Source organism: Hemicordylus capensis, chromosome 5, assembly GCF_027244095.1.
Source record: "Hemicordylus capensis ecotype Gifberg chromosome 5, rHemCap1.1.pri, whole genome shotgun sequence".
In the NCBI taxonomy this organism is placed as follows: domain Eukaryota; kingdom Metazoa; phylum Chordata; class Lepidosauria; order Squamata; family Cordylidae; genus Hemicordylus; species Hemicordylus capensis.
In genome coordinates this window covers 13,444,892-13,465,333 of record NC_069661.1, presented here as the reverse complement: position 1 = coordinate 13,465,333, position 20,442 = coordinate 13,444,892, and the positions used below count along the sequence as shown (strand labels likewise).

General features: G+C 44.5%; 1 protein-coding gene across 1 annotated transcript; it reads left to right on the top strand.

Annotated features, from left to right (window-relative positions):
• The first annotated feature begins 16,010 nt into the window (after positions 1–16,010).
• On the top strand, positions 16,011–19,396 carry LOC128327798 (C-X-C motif chemokine 10-like). The gene is made up of 4 exons (XM_053257059.1): positions 16,011–16,212; positions 16,945–17,077; positions 17,450–17,522; positions 18,542–19,396. Exons 1-4 carry the CDS (start codon positions 16,152–16,154, stop codon positions 18,563–18,565), a joined length of 291 nt encoding a protein of 96 aa, XP_053113034.1. The 5' UTR covers positions 16,011–16,151; the 3' UTR covers positions 18,566–19,396.
• Positions 19,397–20,442: the final 1,046 nt, after the last annotated feature.

Genomic DNA, 20,442 nt, shown 5'->3' with positions numbered 1-20,442 from the left:
TGGTGGATCATGGATGCTGAGTTCCTAGGGAATATTTATACTAAGAAGCTTGTTCTCTCCTCAGAGCTGATTGGTCTCCAAAGAAGTGTCTTGTCAGCAATCCTTACTGTACAGCCCACCTGGAGTGCCCCCAGCTATCAACAAACCAGTGCAAAGATAATCCCTTTATGAGAAATCCTTGATTTCTCATACAAGAAGTGGGACAATTTTCACTTTCAGTTGTGATTAGGAAGTGGTCAGATTGCATGATATAAGTGCCACCGATTATTACAAAGATATGGGCTTGGAAATTTTTAGCTAGACATGTTGAACTCAGAAAGTTATAATAAAGCATGAAACAACTATCGAAAGAAGAAAGGGAAGAAAGAACAGAATCAGGATTTTCATTGTTTCCCCCCAGATTCATTTCTGCTGAAAATGCACTTGTTGCTTTAAGGGTCCAGCTTGTTAACATGGTCTATGGCTTCTCCAAGGTTGCAGGCAGGAATCTCTCTCAACTCTATCTTGGAGATGCTGCCAGGGAGGGAACTTGAAACCTTCTGCTCTTCTCAGAGTGGCTCCATCCCCTGAGGGGAATATCTGACAGTGCTCAGATGTGGTCTCACATTCAAATGCAACCAGGGCAGACCCTGCTTAGTTAAGGGGACAAGTCATGTTTGTTACCACAAGACCAGCTCTCCTCTAAGACCTGCTCTCCTCTTGAAAGGAATCCTGTTCCTTTCAAGTAACTGCAGGCATAACCCTGTATTTAACCTCTGCTTTTTAAGGGGATCATCTAAGAGTCATCCTCGATTTGGGTAAATACAGCTATTTGAGGACAGCTATATCTCACTTGAACCACCTAATGGCGCAGCGGGGAAGCAACCTGCCTAGAGAACAGGAGACTGTTGGTTCAAATCTCCACTGGTGTGTTTCCCAGAATATTGGAAACTCCTGTATTGGACAGCAGCGATTTAGGAAGATGATGAAAGGCATCATCTCATACTGTGCAGGAGATGGCAATGGTAAACCCCTCCTGTCTTTTACCAAGAAAGCCACATGGCTATGTGGTTGCTAGGAGTCAACACCGACTTGATGGCACAACCTTTCCTTTCCTTTATATCCCTCTTAGTCTTTTCTTCTCCAGGCTAAACATACCCAGCCACTTAAGCCGTTCCTCACAGGACTTGTCTTTTGGACCCCTCGTCCTCTTTGCTGTCCTCCTCTGAACCCATTCCAGTTTAGCAACATCCTTCTTATAATGCAGGCCAAGAATAGGTCACAGTAGTCCAAGTGTGGTCTGACTAGTGCAATAGAATGGAATGATGATTATCTGGACACAGTGCTTCTGTTAAAGCAGTCTCAGATTGCATTAGCTTTTGGAGCAACTGCATCACGCTGCTGGATCATGTACATCTCATTATCCACTGAGATATCGAGGTCCCTTTCAAACCAATCCAGTCCTTATTACAGTAATTGACCAGAATACAAAGCAAATGACACATAAAGAAAAATAAATGATAATGATAATAATAATAATAAAAGAAAACAATATACAGAGCAGATTAATCAAAGCAAAGCTATAAAACAGGTTGATCGGAACAAAAATATTACTAAGAATCTGAACGGAATTTACAGATTATATAGCAGTACCTAGCGACTGTATGTCATCTGGACTGGATAGTAAAAACTTCAAATAAAAATCATCAGGGTGCCCTATAAATTTGGCCAACAAAGGGGAAATTAAACTAAGATGAGCATCCCTATAAAAATCAGAGTACAAAACATAATGCGTGATAGTCTCCACTTGACGTGCGCCACAAGGGCATAGACGGTCAGAGAAAGGAATACCTCTGAGTTTAGCCTCCAGAACAGCAGAGGGGAGGACATTCAATCTAGCTAATGTCAGGGCGCGTCTAAATTTGGCGATTATAACAGAATACAAATAGCCTGCCGGTTTTAGAACTGCTCCCCCAGATAATAATCATAATCATAATCATTATCATTATCATTATCATTATCATTAATAATAATTCAATTTCTATACCGCCCTTCCAAAAATGGCTCAGGGCGGTTTACACAGAGAAATACTAAATAAATAAGATGGCTCCCTGTCCCCAAAGGGCTCACATTCTAAAAAACACAAGATAGCACTGGAAACACTGGAAGTACTGTGCTGGGGGTGGATAGGGCCAGTTACTCTCCCCCTGATTCTTTTAGGCAAAGAAGCAGCCGCCTCCTGCAATTCTACATCAATGATACGCTGCTTGACCTCTCTCCTGGCCCGTTCATAACCCATCTTTAAAATTACCTCTGGTGAGAACCCATAATGTGCTAATTTATCAGTGATCAAAGTGGTCCAATGGAACTTGAACTGGTCAATCTTTATAAAAGAGACCAGACCCACCTGGGAGAAGACAAATTTTATCCAGAATAAAATAATGGTTCTCCAGTAGCAAATTTCAATTCTGATCAAACCTACCTCTCTTCTCAACATGATCGAGGGGACACAGCGAGGAACCGCTAAGAAAGATCTCAAAAATTTAGATTGAAGGGCTTCTAAAGACACAAAATTTCTAACTGGTCCTAGTTGAGCACCGTAAAACAACTGAGAATGAACTTTGGTGACAAACAATTTGACCACGGCAGGAATATAGGATGTTCCCCTTGAGTAATAAAAGGAAGTAATAAGATTAATAGTGGCTTGGGCCTTCAACAAAGAGGAATTTAAATGAGCCCTACGTGAGCCTAAAGAGTGGAAAACCACTCCTAAGTATTTAAAAGAGTTGACTTGAGCTATCTTATGTGGTTCAAAAACCAGGTATACTGCCTGGGATGTTTAGCAAAAGCCATGATTTTGGTTTTTTGGTAGTTGATCTTGGTAGCTTCTTGCATACAAAATTTAGATAGAAGACCAAGAGCATGTTTCAGGCCAATTGGTGTCTGAGATAAAATTACCACGTCATCGGCATATAACAAGACAGAGATATGCCTGCCCACAATCTTAGGGAGATGAGTGGAATGGCAAGAAATGAAAGAAACTACAGGGTTAATATGCAAGTTAAATAGCATAGGAACGAATATGCAGCCCTGTCACACACCCCTACAAGAGGGTATCGCTGATGATAAGGCTCCCCAATGCACTGCAGCGGATTTTCAATGAAGTACCCTCATGCAAGGAAATTATCAGTAATAACAGACTTCTATCTATTCCAATTTCCAACAGTTTTTGCCAAAGCCTCTCGTGGGATCGAAAGCAGACTTGAGATCAATAAAAGCGATGTACAGTCCACGAGATGGCTTGGTGGAATATTTTTCGGATAAAAATGGAAGAGTAAGGGCATGTTCTAAAGAAGACCAGCCCTCTCGAAAGCCAGCCTGCTCCAGAGCCAAAATATCACCTCCATCAATCTAATCCATAAGTTTGAGAAGTAGATGTTTGGCGTAGATCTTACTGATCATGATTGGGCGTTAATTATTTGGGTCATCCCGATTGCCTTTTTTGTAGATGGGAACAATAATGACTGTGACTCAATCATGGGGAATTTTAGCCGTAGCATCAATATATGTAAAAACTGAGGGCAAGTAGGGGCACCCACCAATTTAGATTGGCCCGCAATGCCTCTATGGTAACAAAATCATAGCCCAGGGCCTTGCCGCGAGGGAAAGAGTTAATGAGCCTTTCTATTTCTGAGTGTGATACAGGCTCCCAGATAGGGATCTCGGAATTACGCAATTCCCTGGAAACATTAATGTTGGTTCTAGCCCCGGTGCCTCTTTGTACAGGGAGCGAAAATGTGTTTCCCAGACTTCCACGGGGATACAATAGGTGGGGGAGGACATTGCTTTTACCATTGCGGAGGAGACCAGCCTCCAAAAACTAATTTGATTTCTAGATCTGGCCACCTCGATAAGTTCTGTCCAGTTTTCTCTGACAGCTGTAAATTTCTTATATCTTATTAACTGTTTATAATGAGATTTTTAAATTAGCAATTTCAGGTTTGGACATACTCGAGGGTTCCACCACATGCCTTTTGAAGGCCCTAACCAAATCCCTCTTCGTATATAGGCAATCACTATCAAACCATGGCTTAGATGGAAATCTAGAGGAGTGAGTAGAATAAGAGCAGGGTTTGGACAACATGGGAAGAATAAAAGCCATGATACCTTGATAACTGGAAAATATGACGTCCATCTCCTGGGAAGCATGAGAAGTTAATATCGCTTCACGCAAAGTGCAGGCTTCCTTGGAGTTCAATGATTTTAAAAGGTGTGTGGAACAGTTTTCTGTTCACTTGACTCTAATAGTCCCAAGGGTCTGGTCCCCATAGAAAGACTGAACATCATCTACATGAATTTGACCAGTCAACCTGAGACAGAGCTCAAGGGGAGAGTGATCACTTTCAGGATGGGGAACTACCCAAAGGAGCTAACATAGGGGGCCAGATTTCATGAGACAGTCATGTAATCAATCAAAGATGGGTGAGCACCAGAACAGTGAGAAAATTGGGTGGGGAAATCAGTAATAACTGCACCATTAAGGAGGTGGCAGTCTTCCTTATGGCATAAAGTCAAAAGACTAAACCCATGACTATTAGACTTGGGGTCCTTAGAGTATCTTGAAAGCAGAGGGGGAGGGATAGGATTTTCAAAAGAGTAGCAATGAAACTTGTTGCAAAGTGCATCATTGTCAGGGTGCAGATGTGCATTAAAATCGCCAGCCGATAATTTAGACGACCCTGGGAGCCCCTTCCAAATGGAGGATATAAAATCTTCTAATTTATGCCATATCTCATCTAAGTTAGAACAGGCTCCAGCTGGAGGGATATAAACAGAGATAATAATTTCAGAACCATTTGTGCTAATAAGCACAGCCAGAGATAATGAATCAAGTTGTCCAATTAGAAATACTTTACATTTAAGCCTAGTAGAAAAAAGAATAGCCAGGCCCCCCCTTTGGTCATCCCTTCTTTACGCCTGGTGTAGCATCAAGCAAGTGCACCAAAAAGCCAGGCAAAGAGATATTACCAATAACCCAGGTCTCTTGTATTAATAATATATCAAAGGTGGTGATAAAAGTACAAAAATCTGGATCAAAACTCCTGTATTTCCAACTTGCAACATTCCAACATAAGAGTCTAAACAATGTGATGGGACCCAAAAGTCAATTAGGGTTGGACTGAAGAAAGTCTCTCTTCACCCACTGGACATTTTCCAAAGCAGGATCAGATTTAGATGGATCTTGAGAGTTAGTAGCCAAAAGCGAGTCCCTTGAGGAGAGTAGACATAATACTGGGACCTGGGAGGAAACCTCCGACAAAACACTAAGAAGGTTTGAGTCGACAGAAGGAACCTGAAAGTCTGGGCTTGCCTGAGTGTTGCTAGAGACAGGAGTGTGGAATGGATCCAAGGAAGATTGCAATGCACCAAAATGGGGGTCGGTTAAAATTCTAGCCCATCTGTTTTTCTCAAATAATGCATTCTCCTGTATAACCAGACCCACTAATTTCAACACCTCCGTGTTATGTTTGTGAATATATGGAGACTGAGGAGGACAGGGAGGACACTTCTCATTAGAGTGGGAGCTATGATTTTTAGATGTCCAAACCGGAAAAACAATGGAAGCAGGGGCATATCTAGTGTGGGGCAGGCAGGGCACATGCCCCGGGCGCCACTTGAAGGGGGGTGCACCATTTTTTAAAATTAAAATTTTTTAAAATGGCCACCGAAAACAAAATGGCCACCGCACATGCTCAAAGCCTCGCAGAGGCCATTTGAGCATGCGCAGTGGCCATTTTTTAAAATTAAAAAAATTATTATAAAAAATGGCCACCGCACATGCTCAAATGGTTCCTGTGAGGCCCTAGAAGCCAGCAGGGGGACCTTTGCAGACCCCCCCCCCATGGCCTTTAGAAAGCACCCCAAAGGGGCTACAGGTAATTTTTTTAAAAAAGTTAATATAATATAAGTCACTGTACACATATTCAGATTGGCACTATGTAAAGAGAATCAGGGCTTGTGAATACTGAACTGACGCTCATGAGCTAGGATTGTATTCATTTGCTGTTACTTTGCTTCTTGTGATAAGTGAGTTAAATGTGATGTCTAAATAATATGGCTATTAATGGTGAGTTTGTCTTTGAATCAGTGTGAAATCCTTAATATTAAGGCCCACTGGGAGTTTCTTGCTCTCTTTCTCTCATTTTAACTGTCTTTCTGAAATACTAGAAAGTATCCCAAGCAGTGACATAGTTTACTCTGCATATCCTTTAATTATTTTCAGAGTATCTGGGAAAAGTCAAATTCTCCATTTATTTTTAAAACTTATATAATAGTGATGTTACAATGCATAGTAGAAAATTAGACAGGCACTTCTGTTTAGTTTTCTGAGTACACCTCCACATAGTATTTGGGTATTTCATGAGCCCCAACATACTGAAATTTGTATTTTTCCAGCAGTTTTTGGTCTGGCTACGTCCACTGCTAAATATTTTTTGAAATATTAAAAGATTAACAAGCTTGACTTGTATTTTTCAGCTGATATTATGCTAAAGTAATCTGAAAGATGGGTGTCAAATGTTTGGACAGGGGGCGCAATTTCAGTGCTTGCCCTAGGCTCTATTTTCCCTAGATACACCTCCGAATGGACGCCACTCTATTTTGCTCCACAAAGTTCTTAGATACAGTCATATTGTCCACAGCCTTAGCCAGCAACAAAGAGCTTCTTTTGTGCATTCCCCTTTTAATTTGCTACTTTGGCCACAGACTCATACTAGCAAGGGCAGGTTAAGCTTTTTTGCCGCCCATAGGGAGCCAAAGATTTGCCACCCCAGGGTCAAGGCTAAGGGGTCTTGCGGGGGGGGGGAGTTAAAGCTAAATCTTCCCTCCCTTACTTTAAAAGTGCCGCTGTGTGGCAGCAGCAGCAGTGGAGGTGCAGCGGGGACAGTGGCAAAAGCTCCCCGCACCTCTCAAATCATGACAGGTGAGGTTGGGTGCTGGAGGCAGGCGGCAGAGATGGCAGCAAACGAGCTCCTCACACGGGCCCGCCTTCCTCCCAAATGTTACTGATTGGGCAATTTCGGTCTGTTTGGGTCCTCTGAGCACACGCACGGAGGTCCCAAATCAGCCTGATTTGTATCATTTGGGAAGAAAGCAGGCCTGTGTGAGGAGCTCTTTCGCCACCGTCTCTGCATGAGGTGGCGGCAAAAGAGCTCCTCACACAGGCCCTCCCAAATGATACGGATCAGGCTATTTTGGCCCATTTGGGGCCTCTGTGCGCTGAGATTTATCTTTTCCTCTCCACCAAGATGCTGCTCCCCAAAATCTGCCACCATGGGCAGCTGCTTATACTGCCTATGCAGTAATCCGCCTTTGCATACTAGTGCAGCTGTGCAGATTTCTGAATCCAACCTTTTCTTGTGCACTTTTACTGAAGAGGAAGCCCATTGAACTAAACCATTTACTTCTGTGAAATCCTACTTGCTAATTTTTTACAAGGGAAAGGGCAGGGAGAGAGAACAGTCACTTACTTAAAAGGAAGCCCATTGAACTGAATCATGATTCATTTATTTTTGTGCAACCCCAGAGCCCTCACTGGAGAAGTGCTCCCCCACCCTCCGCTTCCTATTAATTAATTAATTAATTAATTAATTTCTCTGAAGGTGCACCAGTTCCTGTCTTTCCCCCTTCCTGGTTTGCCATGGGATTCCCTTTTGCTCCCCCCCATAAGCAGTTCCCTTGTTTGTCACTCCAAAGGATCTCCTCATGCTCCCCACTCCTCCTCTTTTTTACCCCCCACCTCCGGTTATTGCTTGCGCAAAAGTGGAATGATGAAAGACAAAGTTAGATTTTTGTTTTGGAACGGCACTTCCCCCTGCTGGCGGATTTGCGCAAGGCAGACAAGAAGTTACCAAAGGGGGGGGGAATCATGTCAACCTCCCCCCGCCACCCACCGCAACTCCATTGGCCCAAATGGAGCTGGAGGAGGGGCAGATAAATGCGTTTCAAGGAGAATATGGACAGTCCTGCCTTGAAAACACGTTGCAATGGATGAAAAGTATGAACAGCCACCAGCCTACAAGAAAGCATTGAATAACACTTTACTCTCAGTTTTAATCCATTGTACTGTTTCATCACACTTTGCAAGGCTTTACCCGTTGCAAATCTCATAGTCCGGAAAACGCCCTGGTCAGTCACCAACAGCTCAGATCCCATCAGTGTATATGTGGAGTTGGGATTTTTTGCCCCAATATGCATAATTTTACACTTGCTTACAATGGGAGGCAGGTGGAAGGTCTGTGGAAGGAGCTCTTGCTGCTGTCTCCACCACCATCCCGCCACATGCACGTACGAAGATGGCCTGATGGCCCATTATTTGGTAGGCCGGCGGGCCACTAGGAGCTCTCACTGCCTTCACACAGCGGTGGTTTTAAAAGTTTTAAAAGTAGATTAAACTTTCCCCTGCCCCCCAAGTGCAAGTGGCAGATTAATGCATAGGCAAATTTGCCGGTCCTTAAAATTTGCTGCCGTAGGCAAGTGCCTACTTTGCCTATGCGTTAATCCAGCCCTGTCCTGGTACTAAAGTCAAATTATTCTGCTGAACATGTGCTCAGAAACACCCTGCTAAGATGGCACTCTGTTAAGAATGCTTCTGAGCACATGTGCAGTGTAAGAATTTCTGTACCAGAATGGAGCTCACGGTCCTTTCACACAAAATCCACTCTCACTGCCGCCCTATTCTTTCTTCATTTCAGCATCCTAATTCAGGGTATGCAGAAGAAAGCCTTTACATGTAGATCTGCTCCCCAGAGTTCCTATTTTGTACCTGGCTCCACTGGTGGACCTCAAGGTCCTAGTAAAAAACCAAAGTAGACCCTGTGCCAAACTATGTTTACCTTTCTCTGCACTATATAGCTCTCGGTTAGCTGTGCTTATTCATTTCAAAGGGCCTAAATGTGCATACCTAAAAAAATATGTGGCACTTTCACACTGAAAGTGCTTTTGAACCACTTTTTATGCTATTTGTGTTCATGTGTGAATGTTGATGCAGATTAGAAAGTGGGAGAGATCTGCTGAATGTGTATGAAATGAACAATGAAGCCAATGTAGGTTTCACACACTTATATTTCCAAGACTGGAGATGTAAACTGTGTGGTTTTTTGCATAATATTTGAAAATGTTATTTGAAAAGCAAACTAAATCAGAGGTGATGATTCAAGAGTCTGAACAGACTCAGGCAGATAATACATGCAAAGAAATAGCAAAAAGGAAACACAAGAAATTATGTTGCCCTTCGCGGAAAGGGAACTAATTTCTTCAGTTTCTTTTCTTCTTCTCCTCCCCTACCCCCAAGGGAATTAGTCTCAGGCTTGTTTGCTTTCAGAACAAGAAAACTGCTCACGTTCAGTCTGGTCACTAATCTGTAGTCAGGGAAACCGAAACCAAATTTAACTCTGTAGAAGAAATAAGAAATTTCAAGGAAAAGGAATCAGCCATATTGCAAAATGTAGAGGAAACAGACCGGTTTCTTGCCTGTACTTAATGACTTTACTTCAACAGGACTAAACATGCTTGTTTATGAATAGCGGAGCATTTTTGCATGCGAGAATAAGGCTGCAATCCCATGCATGTTCTTTTATACATTACATAGAGTTCTGTGATTTTGGGGAGGAGAGCTGGTCTTGTGGTAACAAGCATGAATTGTCCCCTTTGCTAAGCAGGGTCTGTCCTGGTTCCATTTGAATGGGAGACTCTGTGCAGTGCAAGATATTCCCCTTAGGGGATGCGGCCACTCTGGGAAGAGCACTTGCACGCAGAAAGTTCCAAGTTCCCCACCTGGCATATCCAAGATGGAGCTGAGAGAGATTCCTGCCTGCAACCTGGGAGTAGCCGCTGCCAGTCTGTGTAGACAATATTGAGCTAGAGGCACCAATGGTCTGACTCCGTATAAGGCAGTTTCCTATGTTCCCTAGGCAAGCTGCAAGTGTGAGTGGAGAAAAGGTGTATAGAAGGAGGCTGCGTAACCTCCTTTTCTCTCCGTTCATTTTTCAACTCTAAACTACTCTCTCCAGGTTGCTTTTTCACTCACAGGAGAAAAAAGAACATGGGAAGCTGCCATATACTGAGTCATACCATAGGTCCATCTAGCTCAGAATTGCAGGCAGGAGGGTGGCCTCGCACGGGCCTCTCTAAAGCATGGAAGGAGGGGGCCTCCCTAGAGCATGGAGGGGGCCTTGTGGGGGGTCACCAGGAGTGGGGGGCCTCCAAAGCCCTTTAAGTCCGGGCTTCCAAAATACCAAGGTGCGCCACTGACCACCACCTCACATAAACGGGTTATTTGCAGTGAACAAGTGGTGGGTGGAAGGAGGAATGCAATGTTAGAGGGACAATCAAGCACCCCTCTTCCATGCACTGCTTCTGCTCTGCAGAGTCCCACTACTGATGGATTTGAGGGAGGAGAGCTGGTCTTGTGCTAGTAAGCATGAATTGTCCACTTTGCTAATCAGGGTCCACCCTGGTTTGCATTTGAATGAGAGACTACATATTCACATAATCTATATATTTAATTCTCCTACACGTACCTGTCGCTAATCCCATGTGTGGCAGCTCTCGCAAGAGCAGCTGCATGGGAGATAGCAAAGGGAAGAGGAGACAATGGCGGTGGGGCCCAGCCCGGCCCCCAGTTGGCCAGAGGAGGCAGTGGCAGGCTGACTTAGCCCTGGTCCAGCTGCTGGTCGGCGGAGGAGGTGGTGGCGGGCTGGGCTGGCCCGGCCACCGGGAGGAGGAGGCAGTGGCAGCGGCCCAGCCACTGGTCAGCCGGAGGAAGCGGCGGTGAGCTAGCCTGGCCCGCCCGCCCGCTGGGAGGAGGGGTGGGAGGGGGTGGGAGGAGGTCGAGGTGTGGTGGCATGCTCGACATTACGAAGAAGTAATGTTGGCAGGTCAGTGGGCCGTTACAGGGGAAGGGGACTTAGAAATCTAATAGCTGTTTCCCCTTCCAGCTGTCCTGCCAGCTCTTTGATCTTGGGGAGCAGTGCCAGCTACCCTTGGAACCTCAGATTGTGCCTCTGTAATGCCAGGTCAGTCCAGAACAAATCAGAAACCATCCATAATTTGATTCTGGATGAAGATGCCGACCTGGTATGTATTACAGAGACCTGGCTGGGGGAGGCTGGGGGCCCAGTGTGGTCCCAGCTTCTCCCTCCAGGGCACTCTGTTGAGGAGCGGGTGATGGTGGACCATGGGTGGGGATGTGGAATGGCCATGGAACAATATCTCCCTTACCAGGATCCCTGTTGAGGTGTCGGACCATATTGAAATGTGTGTACTTAAGTTTGGGGACCAGAGATAGACTGGGACTTCTCTTGGTGTACTGATCACCCCACTGCTCAACAGAGTCCCTAACTGAGCTGACAGACTTGGTCTCGGGTTTGGTGTTGGAGTCTCCCTGGCTTGTGGTGCTGGGGGACTTCAATATTCATTTTGGGACCAATTTGTCCGGAGCGGCTCAGGAGTTCATAGCGGCCATGACAACTATGGGCCTATCTCAGGTGGTCTCAGGACCGATGCACATTGCTGGTCACACGCTTGATTTGGTCTTTCACTCTGATCAGTTCCATGGGTGTTCCATTGGTGGGGAATCCTGAGATTTCCCCATTGTCATGGACGGACCACTAGCTGGTTAAGGTTGGACTCACAGTCACACCCCACCTTCGCATGGTCTGCCCAAGAAGGTTATTGGATCCAATAGGATTTCAAGAAGCCTTGGAGGGATTCAGTGTTGGGTCTGCCAGCGATCCTGTTGATGTCCAGGTGGAGAGTTGGAACAGCAAACTCACCGGGGCGGTAGACATGATTGCTCCTAAGCTTCCTCTCCGATCTGCTTCAAAATTGGCCCCTTGGTATACGGAAGAACTACAGGGGCTGAAGCGACAAGGTAGACGACTGGAGCGCAAGTGGAGAAAGACTCGGCTTGAATCCGACAGATTGCAGCATAGAGCTCATTTGAAGACCTATGCTGCTCAGGCGATACATGCAGCAAAGAAGCGATTCTTTTCTGCCTGTATTGCTTCCGCAAGTTCACATCTAGCGGAGTTGTTCAGGGTTGTGAGAGGGCTAGGATGTGCCCCTCCTCCTTTGAATCAGAATCTGGAACCATCGATTACCCGCTGTGATGTGTTTAATGAATTCTTTGTGGGGGAAATCTCTTGTATTCGGGCCGACTTAGATTCCATCTCCACAATTACTTCAGTGTCTGATGTGGAGGTGTCCAGCGACTCCTCTTATGTGGTTAGGTTGGATCAGTTCCAGTTTGTGCCTCCTAAGGATGTGGACAAGATGATTGGAATGCTGCAGCCTCCCACCAGTTCTCTTGACCCTTGCCCGACATGGCATATACTATCTGGCAGGGGAGTTGTTGTAGAAGGCTAGGTAGAGATTATAAATGTGTCTCTGAGGGAAGGTAGGATGCCTCCATGTCTTAAGGAGGCAATTATTAGACCGCTTCTGAAGAAGCCTACCTTGGATCCCTCAGAGTTGAGCAACTACAGGCAGGTCTCCAACCTTCTGTGGCTGGGCAAGATAATTGAGAGGGTGGTGGCCTCCCAGCTCCAAACAGTCTTGGAGGAAACTGATTATCTTGACCCATTTCAAACTGGCTTTCAGGCTGGCTATGGGGTAGAGACTGCCTTGGTTGGCCTGATGGATGATCTCCAATTGGGAATTGACAGAGTAAGTGTGACTCTGTTGGTCCTTTTGGACCTCTTGGCGGCTTTCGATATTATCGACCATAGTATCCTTCTGGAGCATCTAAGAGGGTAATTGTGAGGCACTTCTTTGCAGTGGTTCCACTCCTTCCTCTCAGGCAGGTTCCATCCATATGGTGTCCCTTGGAGACTGCTTTTCTTCAAAATCTGAGGTTTCGTATGGTGTCCCTCAGGGCTCCGTATTGTCTCCGATGTTGTTTAACATCTACATGAAACCACTGGGAGAGATCATCAGGAGATTTGGTGCAGGGTGCTATCAGTATGCTGATGACACCCAAATCTATTTCTCCTTATCAGCATCATCAGGAGAGGGCATAACCTACCTAAATCCCTGCCTGGAGTCAGTGATGGACTGGATGAGGGATAACAAATGGAGACTGAATCCAGATAAGACGGAGGTACTCATTGTGCGGGGTCAAAACTCGAGAGACAATTTTGATCTGCCTGTTCTGGATGGGGTCACACTTCCCCAGAAGGAACAGGTACGCAGTCTGGGGAGTGCTTCTGGATCTAAGCCTCTCCCTGTTGTCCCAGGTTGAGGCAGTGGCCAGAGGTGCCTTCTATCAGCTTCGGCTGATACGTCAGCTGCATCCATTTCTCAAGATGAACAACCTCAAAACAGTGGTACATCTGCTGGTAACCTACAGACTGGATTACTGTAATGTGCTCTATGTGGGGCTGCCCTTGTATGTAGTCTGGAAACTACAGTTGGTCCAGAATGTGGCAGCCAGGTTGGTCTCTGGGTCATCTAGGAGAGACCATATTACTCCCATATTGAAGGAGCTACACTGGCTGCCGATATGTTTCCAGGCAGAATACAAGGTGTTGGTTAAAGCCCTAAACAGCTTGGGCCCTGGGTATTTAAGAGAACGTCTTCTTCGTCATGAACCCCACCTCCCACTGAGATCATCAGGAGAGGTCTGTCTACATTTGCCACCGGGTCGTCTGGTAGCTACTCAGAGACGGGCCTTCTCCGTTGCTGACCTGAGGCTTTGGAATGCGCTCCCTACTGAAATAAGAGCCTCCCCATCTCTGACAGCTTTTTAAAAGTCCTTAAAGATGCATCTGTTCACCCAGGCTTTTAATTAATATTGTTTTAATTATTTTAATGTTTTAGAATATTGTTTTTAAAATTTTAAATTGTTGTGTTTTAAATTTCTTGTTTGTGTTTTTTACTAATGTTTTATTTTCTGTTTTTATTTTGTTTTAAACCACCCAGAGTTTTGGGCGGTATAAAAATATGTTAAATAAATAAATAAATAAATAAATGTAAGATTGCATATACATAAGATATTCCCCTTAGGGGATGGGGCCACTCTGAGAAGAGCATCTGCATGCTTGCATGCAAAAGGTTCCCAGCTCCCTCCTTGGCATCTCCAAGATAGGGCTAAGAGAGATTCCTGCCTGTAGCCTTGGAGAAACTGCTGCCAGTCTGTGCAGACAATACTGAGTTAGATGGACCAATGGTCTGACTCGGTAGAAAGCAGCTTCCTAATTTCTAGAGTGGCTGTGGGAGTCTCAAAACACAAGCTGGCTGAGACAGGTCTGGTTCCACATTCCAGGCAGATCCTGCCCTTACCAATCAGAAACTAGAGTTGAGCTATTGGGTGAGTCTTTCTTTGGACTTTTCCTAACGGGTATACTGCCCCACTGTCCCTGGGTGTTAGTGGCATAATGTGCAGTGCCCCAATAATTTGCTGCCTGAAGTGATCACTTCCCTTTGCCTCATGGAATGACCGCCCCTGCTCTGCTTTCATGTGGCAGAGTTTTCCTGTTTTCCACACCCTCCTGGGCAGCTACAGCTGGAACCACTCAGAAAACGGTGGGCAACATCCAAGAAGCCCCACTGGCCCTGGTTTCCAGAAGGTGTTTTCGCCTTCAAATTCAGTTTTCACAGAGTGCTCCGGGAGCTGGCATAATTAATCTATGGAATTCTCTGCCATGGGATGTGGTGAAGGCCACTAGCTTGGATGGCTTTAAAAGGGGCTTAGACGAATTCATGGTAGACAGGTCTATCAATGGCTACTAGTCTGGTGGCTGTGGGCCATCTTCAGCCTCAGAGGCATGATGCCTTTCAATACCAGTTGCAGGGGAGCAGCAGCAGGAGGAGAGAGGGCCTGCACATCCCTCTTGCCTGTGGGCTCCCCAGAGGCATCTGGTGGGCCACTGTACGAAACAGGATGCTGGACTAGATGGGCCTTGGGCCTGATCCAGCAGGGCTGTTCTTATGTCCTGGCCCTTCCCTCTTCACTGTTGTTTCAGAAGACTACAGGGGATAATTATTTAGCTAAATTTAGAGGGAGTCAAGGCTGAGGCATGTGGATTTTTTAAAAAGCCTTCCAGCTCTTCCTCCATAATCTGAGCACTGAGTGAAACAAATATGAGGAGTGAGAGAATTCTACGATGGGCAGGTCTCTTTGGTGATGGTACTAAAACATTAGAATGTTCTCACTGAAGACATATATCAGGCTCTCTCTTTTTCCACTTTAAGGCAGGCTTTAAAGTGTGCCATCGAGTCAGTGTTGACTCCTGGTGACCACAGAGCCCTGTGGTTTTCTTTGGTAGAATACAGGAGGGGTTTACCGTTGCCTCCTCCCATGTAGTGTGAGATGAGGCCTTTCAGCATCTTCCTATATTGCTTCTGCCCAGTAAAGGTGTTTCCGATAGTCTAGGAAACATATCAGCGGGGATCTGAACCGGCAAACTCTGGCTTGCTAATCAAGTCATTTCCCCGCTGTGCCATTAGGTGGCAATAAGGCAGGCTTTAGAGCCCACTTATTTAAACAGACCTTTCATGTGTAATGCTTTGCTGCTTACCATTATTAAAGTTAGGATTTCTTATTGTGTGTTATTGTTCTACTTGTATATTTGATTATGTGGCTGAATCCCTAATTTTTGCCCATGCATTTTGTGCATGCATTGTTACAGAAATGGCAATGCACACTATAAATGAAATAACAATTAATAACAAAGAACAATAAATAATTATATGTATAATGAGCAGCAAGGCAAACAGGAAAAAGTTTAATGAGTAAATTAATATGATCAGAATGAAGAATATGAAGGAGGGGAAACAAAACCATAAAAGGGAGGCTGTAGATTTTTTTTTAAAAAAGAAGAAGGCCAGGAACATGAAAATTCCCTTCGTCCTTCATCCTTTCTGCATGGCCTGAAATTCAGGACTCCACCTGCTGTTCCATTTTGGCAGCTCATTTCTTTGAAATGGCTACGAATGGGAAGCGAAAGTGCATGGGGGGGGGAAGTGGGGGAAGGAGGAAATTCCCCAAAGGAAGGGGAAAGTGGGTGAGAGCAGCAGATAAATAGTAGCCTGAACGCTGCTTCTCTCTACACACCACATTTCCTACTCCAACAGCAGAATTGGAAGCAAGAACAGCCTGAAGGAAAGTGAAAATGATCAAGAAGTCCTTTCTCATCCTCCTGCTGCTTCTCCTTGGAACAGTTTTTATACAAGGTAATATGCTTTTATTTTCTTCTCTTACAAAGGGACATTCTAGAGTTTTGCTTGCTGTCAGTCCATTTTGAGGTAGTTTGAGGGAGATGGGCAGTTTCACCCCATTTTTTCATAGGAGCTTGCCAAAAATCTTTTCTCCCCATTTCCAGGGCACAGCGACTGTTTCCTATGCCAGGGGTTTCCCAAATTTGAGTCCCCAAATGTTGTTGGACTACAAAGTCCATTGTGGCTGGAGACAGAGGCACTGTAGTCCAACCACATCTGGGAACCCATGGTTGGAAACTTCTATCCTACACCCATCTTTTCATGCCCATTCTTATTGCCTCTCATTTTCTCCATCTCTCCTCCCAGCTCTCTGAAACTGTCTCTTTCCGCAAGGAAGTTGGGATGTGTGGGAGGTTGAATTAGTGACTTCTGGGCCAAAGAGCATCAAATTAGGCTCGAGGACAGCTAATTTCTGGTTGTTAGCCCACTATTAAAGGCACAGGAGCAGGCCAGTGTTTTGTTTTGTTTTTAAAGCCAACCCTATAGTGTCCAGAGTACTGCACACAGTACATAGGGAAGAAACTGCAACCAAAAAAGAAAAGAAAAGATGAAAAAGTCTCCCTTTTCTGGATTTTGCTAGAGGAGAAATCACTCTCAATAGAAGATGATCATAGAAAATCTCCTGCATAGATGTTACGATTGAGTGTGCCTGTGTCTAACTCAATGCCTCTGTGTTGTTCATTGAAGGAATGCCAACCTCTATGGGTAGAGGGCGCTGTCTTTGCCGAGGAAACAGAATTATGTCCTCTGTCAACCCAAGGCGCATTTCTGGAGTTGAATACCACCGGCCAAGCAGCAACTGTGATCAGGAGGAACTGGTGTAAGTAGATGATGTGGACAGATGTTGCCTTAAGTTTAGAAAGAAAGAAAAAACAACAACCCAAGAGGGTGAATCCACTTTTAAAAGCCAAAAGGTTGTTGATTATACTTTGGCTTAAATAAATTCTAGAAAAAAGTGTAATTGTCAAGGGTTCTCAAACTTGTGTCCCCTGATGTTGTTGAACTACTATTTCCATCATTCCCAGCCGCTATGGCCAAAGAGGATGATGGGAATTTTAGTGCAATGACATCTGGGGACCCAAAGATCAAAGTGAACGTTCTCTAAGGCAGTGTGTGAAGTGTATGAACTAAATACATAGTAGGTACTAAATGCTGAATATCAGTAGTAATAATATTAATTAATTTCTTACAGAGTCACTTTCAAAGGGAGTGGGCAGAAAGGATGCCTCAACATTTCTTCAGACCAAGGCCGAAGAATAAAAGCGGTAAGCAGGGGGGCCATATTCAGCAAGGGCATGTAGAGGGCACAAGGAAGGTGGCTTGGGCGTTTTCTGAACTACAAGATTTGCAGCATTAAAGCATTGCAAAATGCCACGGTATGTGGCAAAGGATTGAAGCCGCAACTACAGCACTTCTCTATCCTTCCCTCTATCCATCGTGACATTGTTTTGCCCATCCATATTCAAACACTGCATTGAGTTTTCTGAACAGTGGGGTATCCATACTCCAGTAGAGTCACATTTTATGCCCCCTCCTCCCCCTCCAGTTCGGGGGAACTGGACATCCAGTTCCAACATCCAGGGGGGAAAGAGTGGTGGGAAATCTGAACGATGCTGTGTAACTAATTATCAGTTCTTTATTCAGTCATAAAACATCTTTCCTGACACAGTTTGAGCTTAAGAGAGTTCTTCAGATGCACTTGTATAGGACTGTATCTTTCTTTGGGGGTTTGTAGCCCACAAGAGCAGGAAGATCTGAGAATATCTTTATCCAAAGAAAGATATCATATACAGTTGCCTCTGAAGAAGATGTTAGAAAAGCATCAGGCAAGCGGTTATATGATTGAATATAAGAACTGGTTTTTGGTTATACCACATCTTTAAGATTCCCCCCATCCCCTGATAACTGAGCAAAGAGGCATCTTCTTAACGTGGTGATTCTCTTTATTTATCAGGGGGAGAGTAACTGGCCCTATCTATCCCCAGCACATCCCTCCAGTGGCTGTTGCTGGTGTCTGTCTCATGTTTCTTTTGAGATTGTGAGCTCTTTGGGGACATGGAGCCATCTTATTTATTTATTACTTCTCTATGTAAACTGTTTGGAAACTTTTGTTGAAAAGTGGTATATAAATATTTGTTGTTGTTATCCCAACATTTTTTCTTTGCTTTTGGGTTCTGTATCATTCTGCCCACCTCCCGCCAGTATAACATCTCATCCCCATATGCTTCAAACAAGCAAACGTTAGTTGCGGAAAACAAATAGTTCCGTTGTATTTCCCTTACAGGCTATTATGAAGAAAAAGAAATAGAGATCATGAGAGAGAAAGAAGGAGAAGAGAGTAAAAATATAAATGGGCATTTGAGATGCATCATGGAGGCTCGTCACTCAACAATGGAAAAGGGCTAAGTGCATGCAGCCATTACATTAATTGCTGGTTTTTTGGGGCAAAGGGGAATGGAAAATGTAGGGAATTCTCCTTTGGAGCTTCTTTTCCCTCTTAGCTCAAAGACTGTTTTTGCTGTGAGAGGAAACAGAAAAAGAAGCTCAAGGAAAATAATGTCACAATGTGAGTGATCTCCAAAGTGCTGCTAGCCCTGTGGCTTTGACATCTCTGTGAATGGAAAGCCAATGGATCTTGTTTTGTACCTTAAAACATCTCTGTAAGAGGGATAGGATGACTGCAATGCTCTTCTGCCATGCCAAATGTAGTCCTGTATTTATTTCTCCTATCTTGCATGCATTGCCAGCTGGTTGGGAGTGAACACTAGGTGTTTGCTCAATGGATGTTGGGGGTCTGGTTTGTTTTCAGAGCCAACTTTAGAATATATATTTGAGACTCCAAGCTTACCTAGGGGTGGGGTTGTAAAAGTAGGTTGCCCAGTCTGGGGGGGGGGAATGTTTGTGTGTGAGCAGAGGAGCTAAAAGTAGTTTGAATCTCTGCAAAAAACCCACCAAAAAACAAACGCTGCAGTTCTCCATGTGTGTTTCACGCTGACAGCTTTGGTAACTCTGGGATTCTACTGTTATTTTGGAACCAGCATAACCGATGTACTTGCTTACTATGTGTAAAAAAAGAGAGAGAGAGTTATTTTTTTAGATGTGTTTACTTTGTAAATAAAGCATTTTTTTAAAAAAGTTATTCCGTGCTCTCTTTCCTCCAAAGGGCAATGACCTTTTAAAGTGCAGGGGCCGCCTATCGAGGCTTGCAATAGTCAGCTCTGAAATAATAGCTTCCTAGGAGCAGGGATGGCATTCGGGGTGGGGCCGTGCAGGTGGAGTCACAGAAGGAAGTCCCCCTCTCCCATTGTTCGATAACTTTTATTTTAGTTATGGCTCAGCAACACATCAATTTCTAGCCCACCCCCTGGTTCCATACAACCTCTACCATGTACGCATGCCAAGCAGAGTAGGGACCTAGCACAATTTTTGCTGTAGCACCTACGGAGAAGCATCCGTCACCTTTCCACAACTGCCACCAAAAGTAGTGGCTGGGTTCTTCTTGGAATGCAAGAGCTGCCCAATTGGTGGCACTGCGAAAAGCGCAAGAGGTTATGGCGCGGCATGTGGCCAGACAGTCAGACTGAACTAAGAAGGCGCACGAAGGCCTACAGGAGTGTGTAGGCTGGCGGTTTGGAGTTTGTGTGGAAGCTTTCAGAATTCTGCACTTCATTCCCTTCTGGAAAAGCTTTTGTCTTCTCTCTACATTATTTTGGAGGAGAGGCTGTTGCAGACTTAGATTTCGTTCCCTGAACATATGAAACTACATTATACTGAGTCAGACCACTGGTCCATCTAGCCTAGCATTGTCTGCCTGATTGGCAGCAACTCTCCAGGGTCCCCAGCAAGGTCTACTACTACTACTACTACTACTACCACCACTACTACTACTACCACATATATTGATATATTTCTATTTAACGTATTTGTATACCGCCCAAAACACAAGTCTCTGGGTGGTTTACAACAAAACAATAAAAACAACAAATAAAAAGGTTAAAACATTACAACAATTTAAAATTTAAAATGTTAAAGCTATTAAAATCATCAAACTATTAAAACAGTATCTAATTAAAAGCTTGGGTGAACCAATGTGTCTTGACTGCCTTTTTATATGTACCACTCTTCAACCAAAGTACACAAAGCAGTTTACACAGAAAAATAAATAATACATCAGTAAGATGGCTC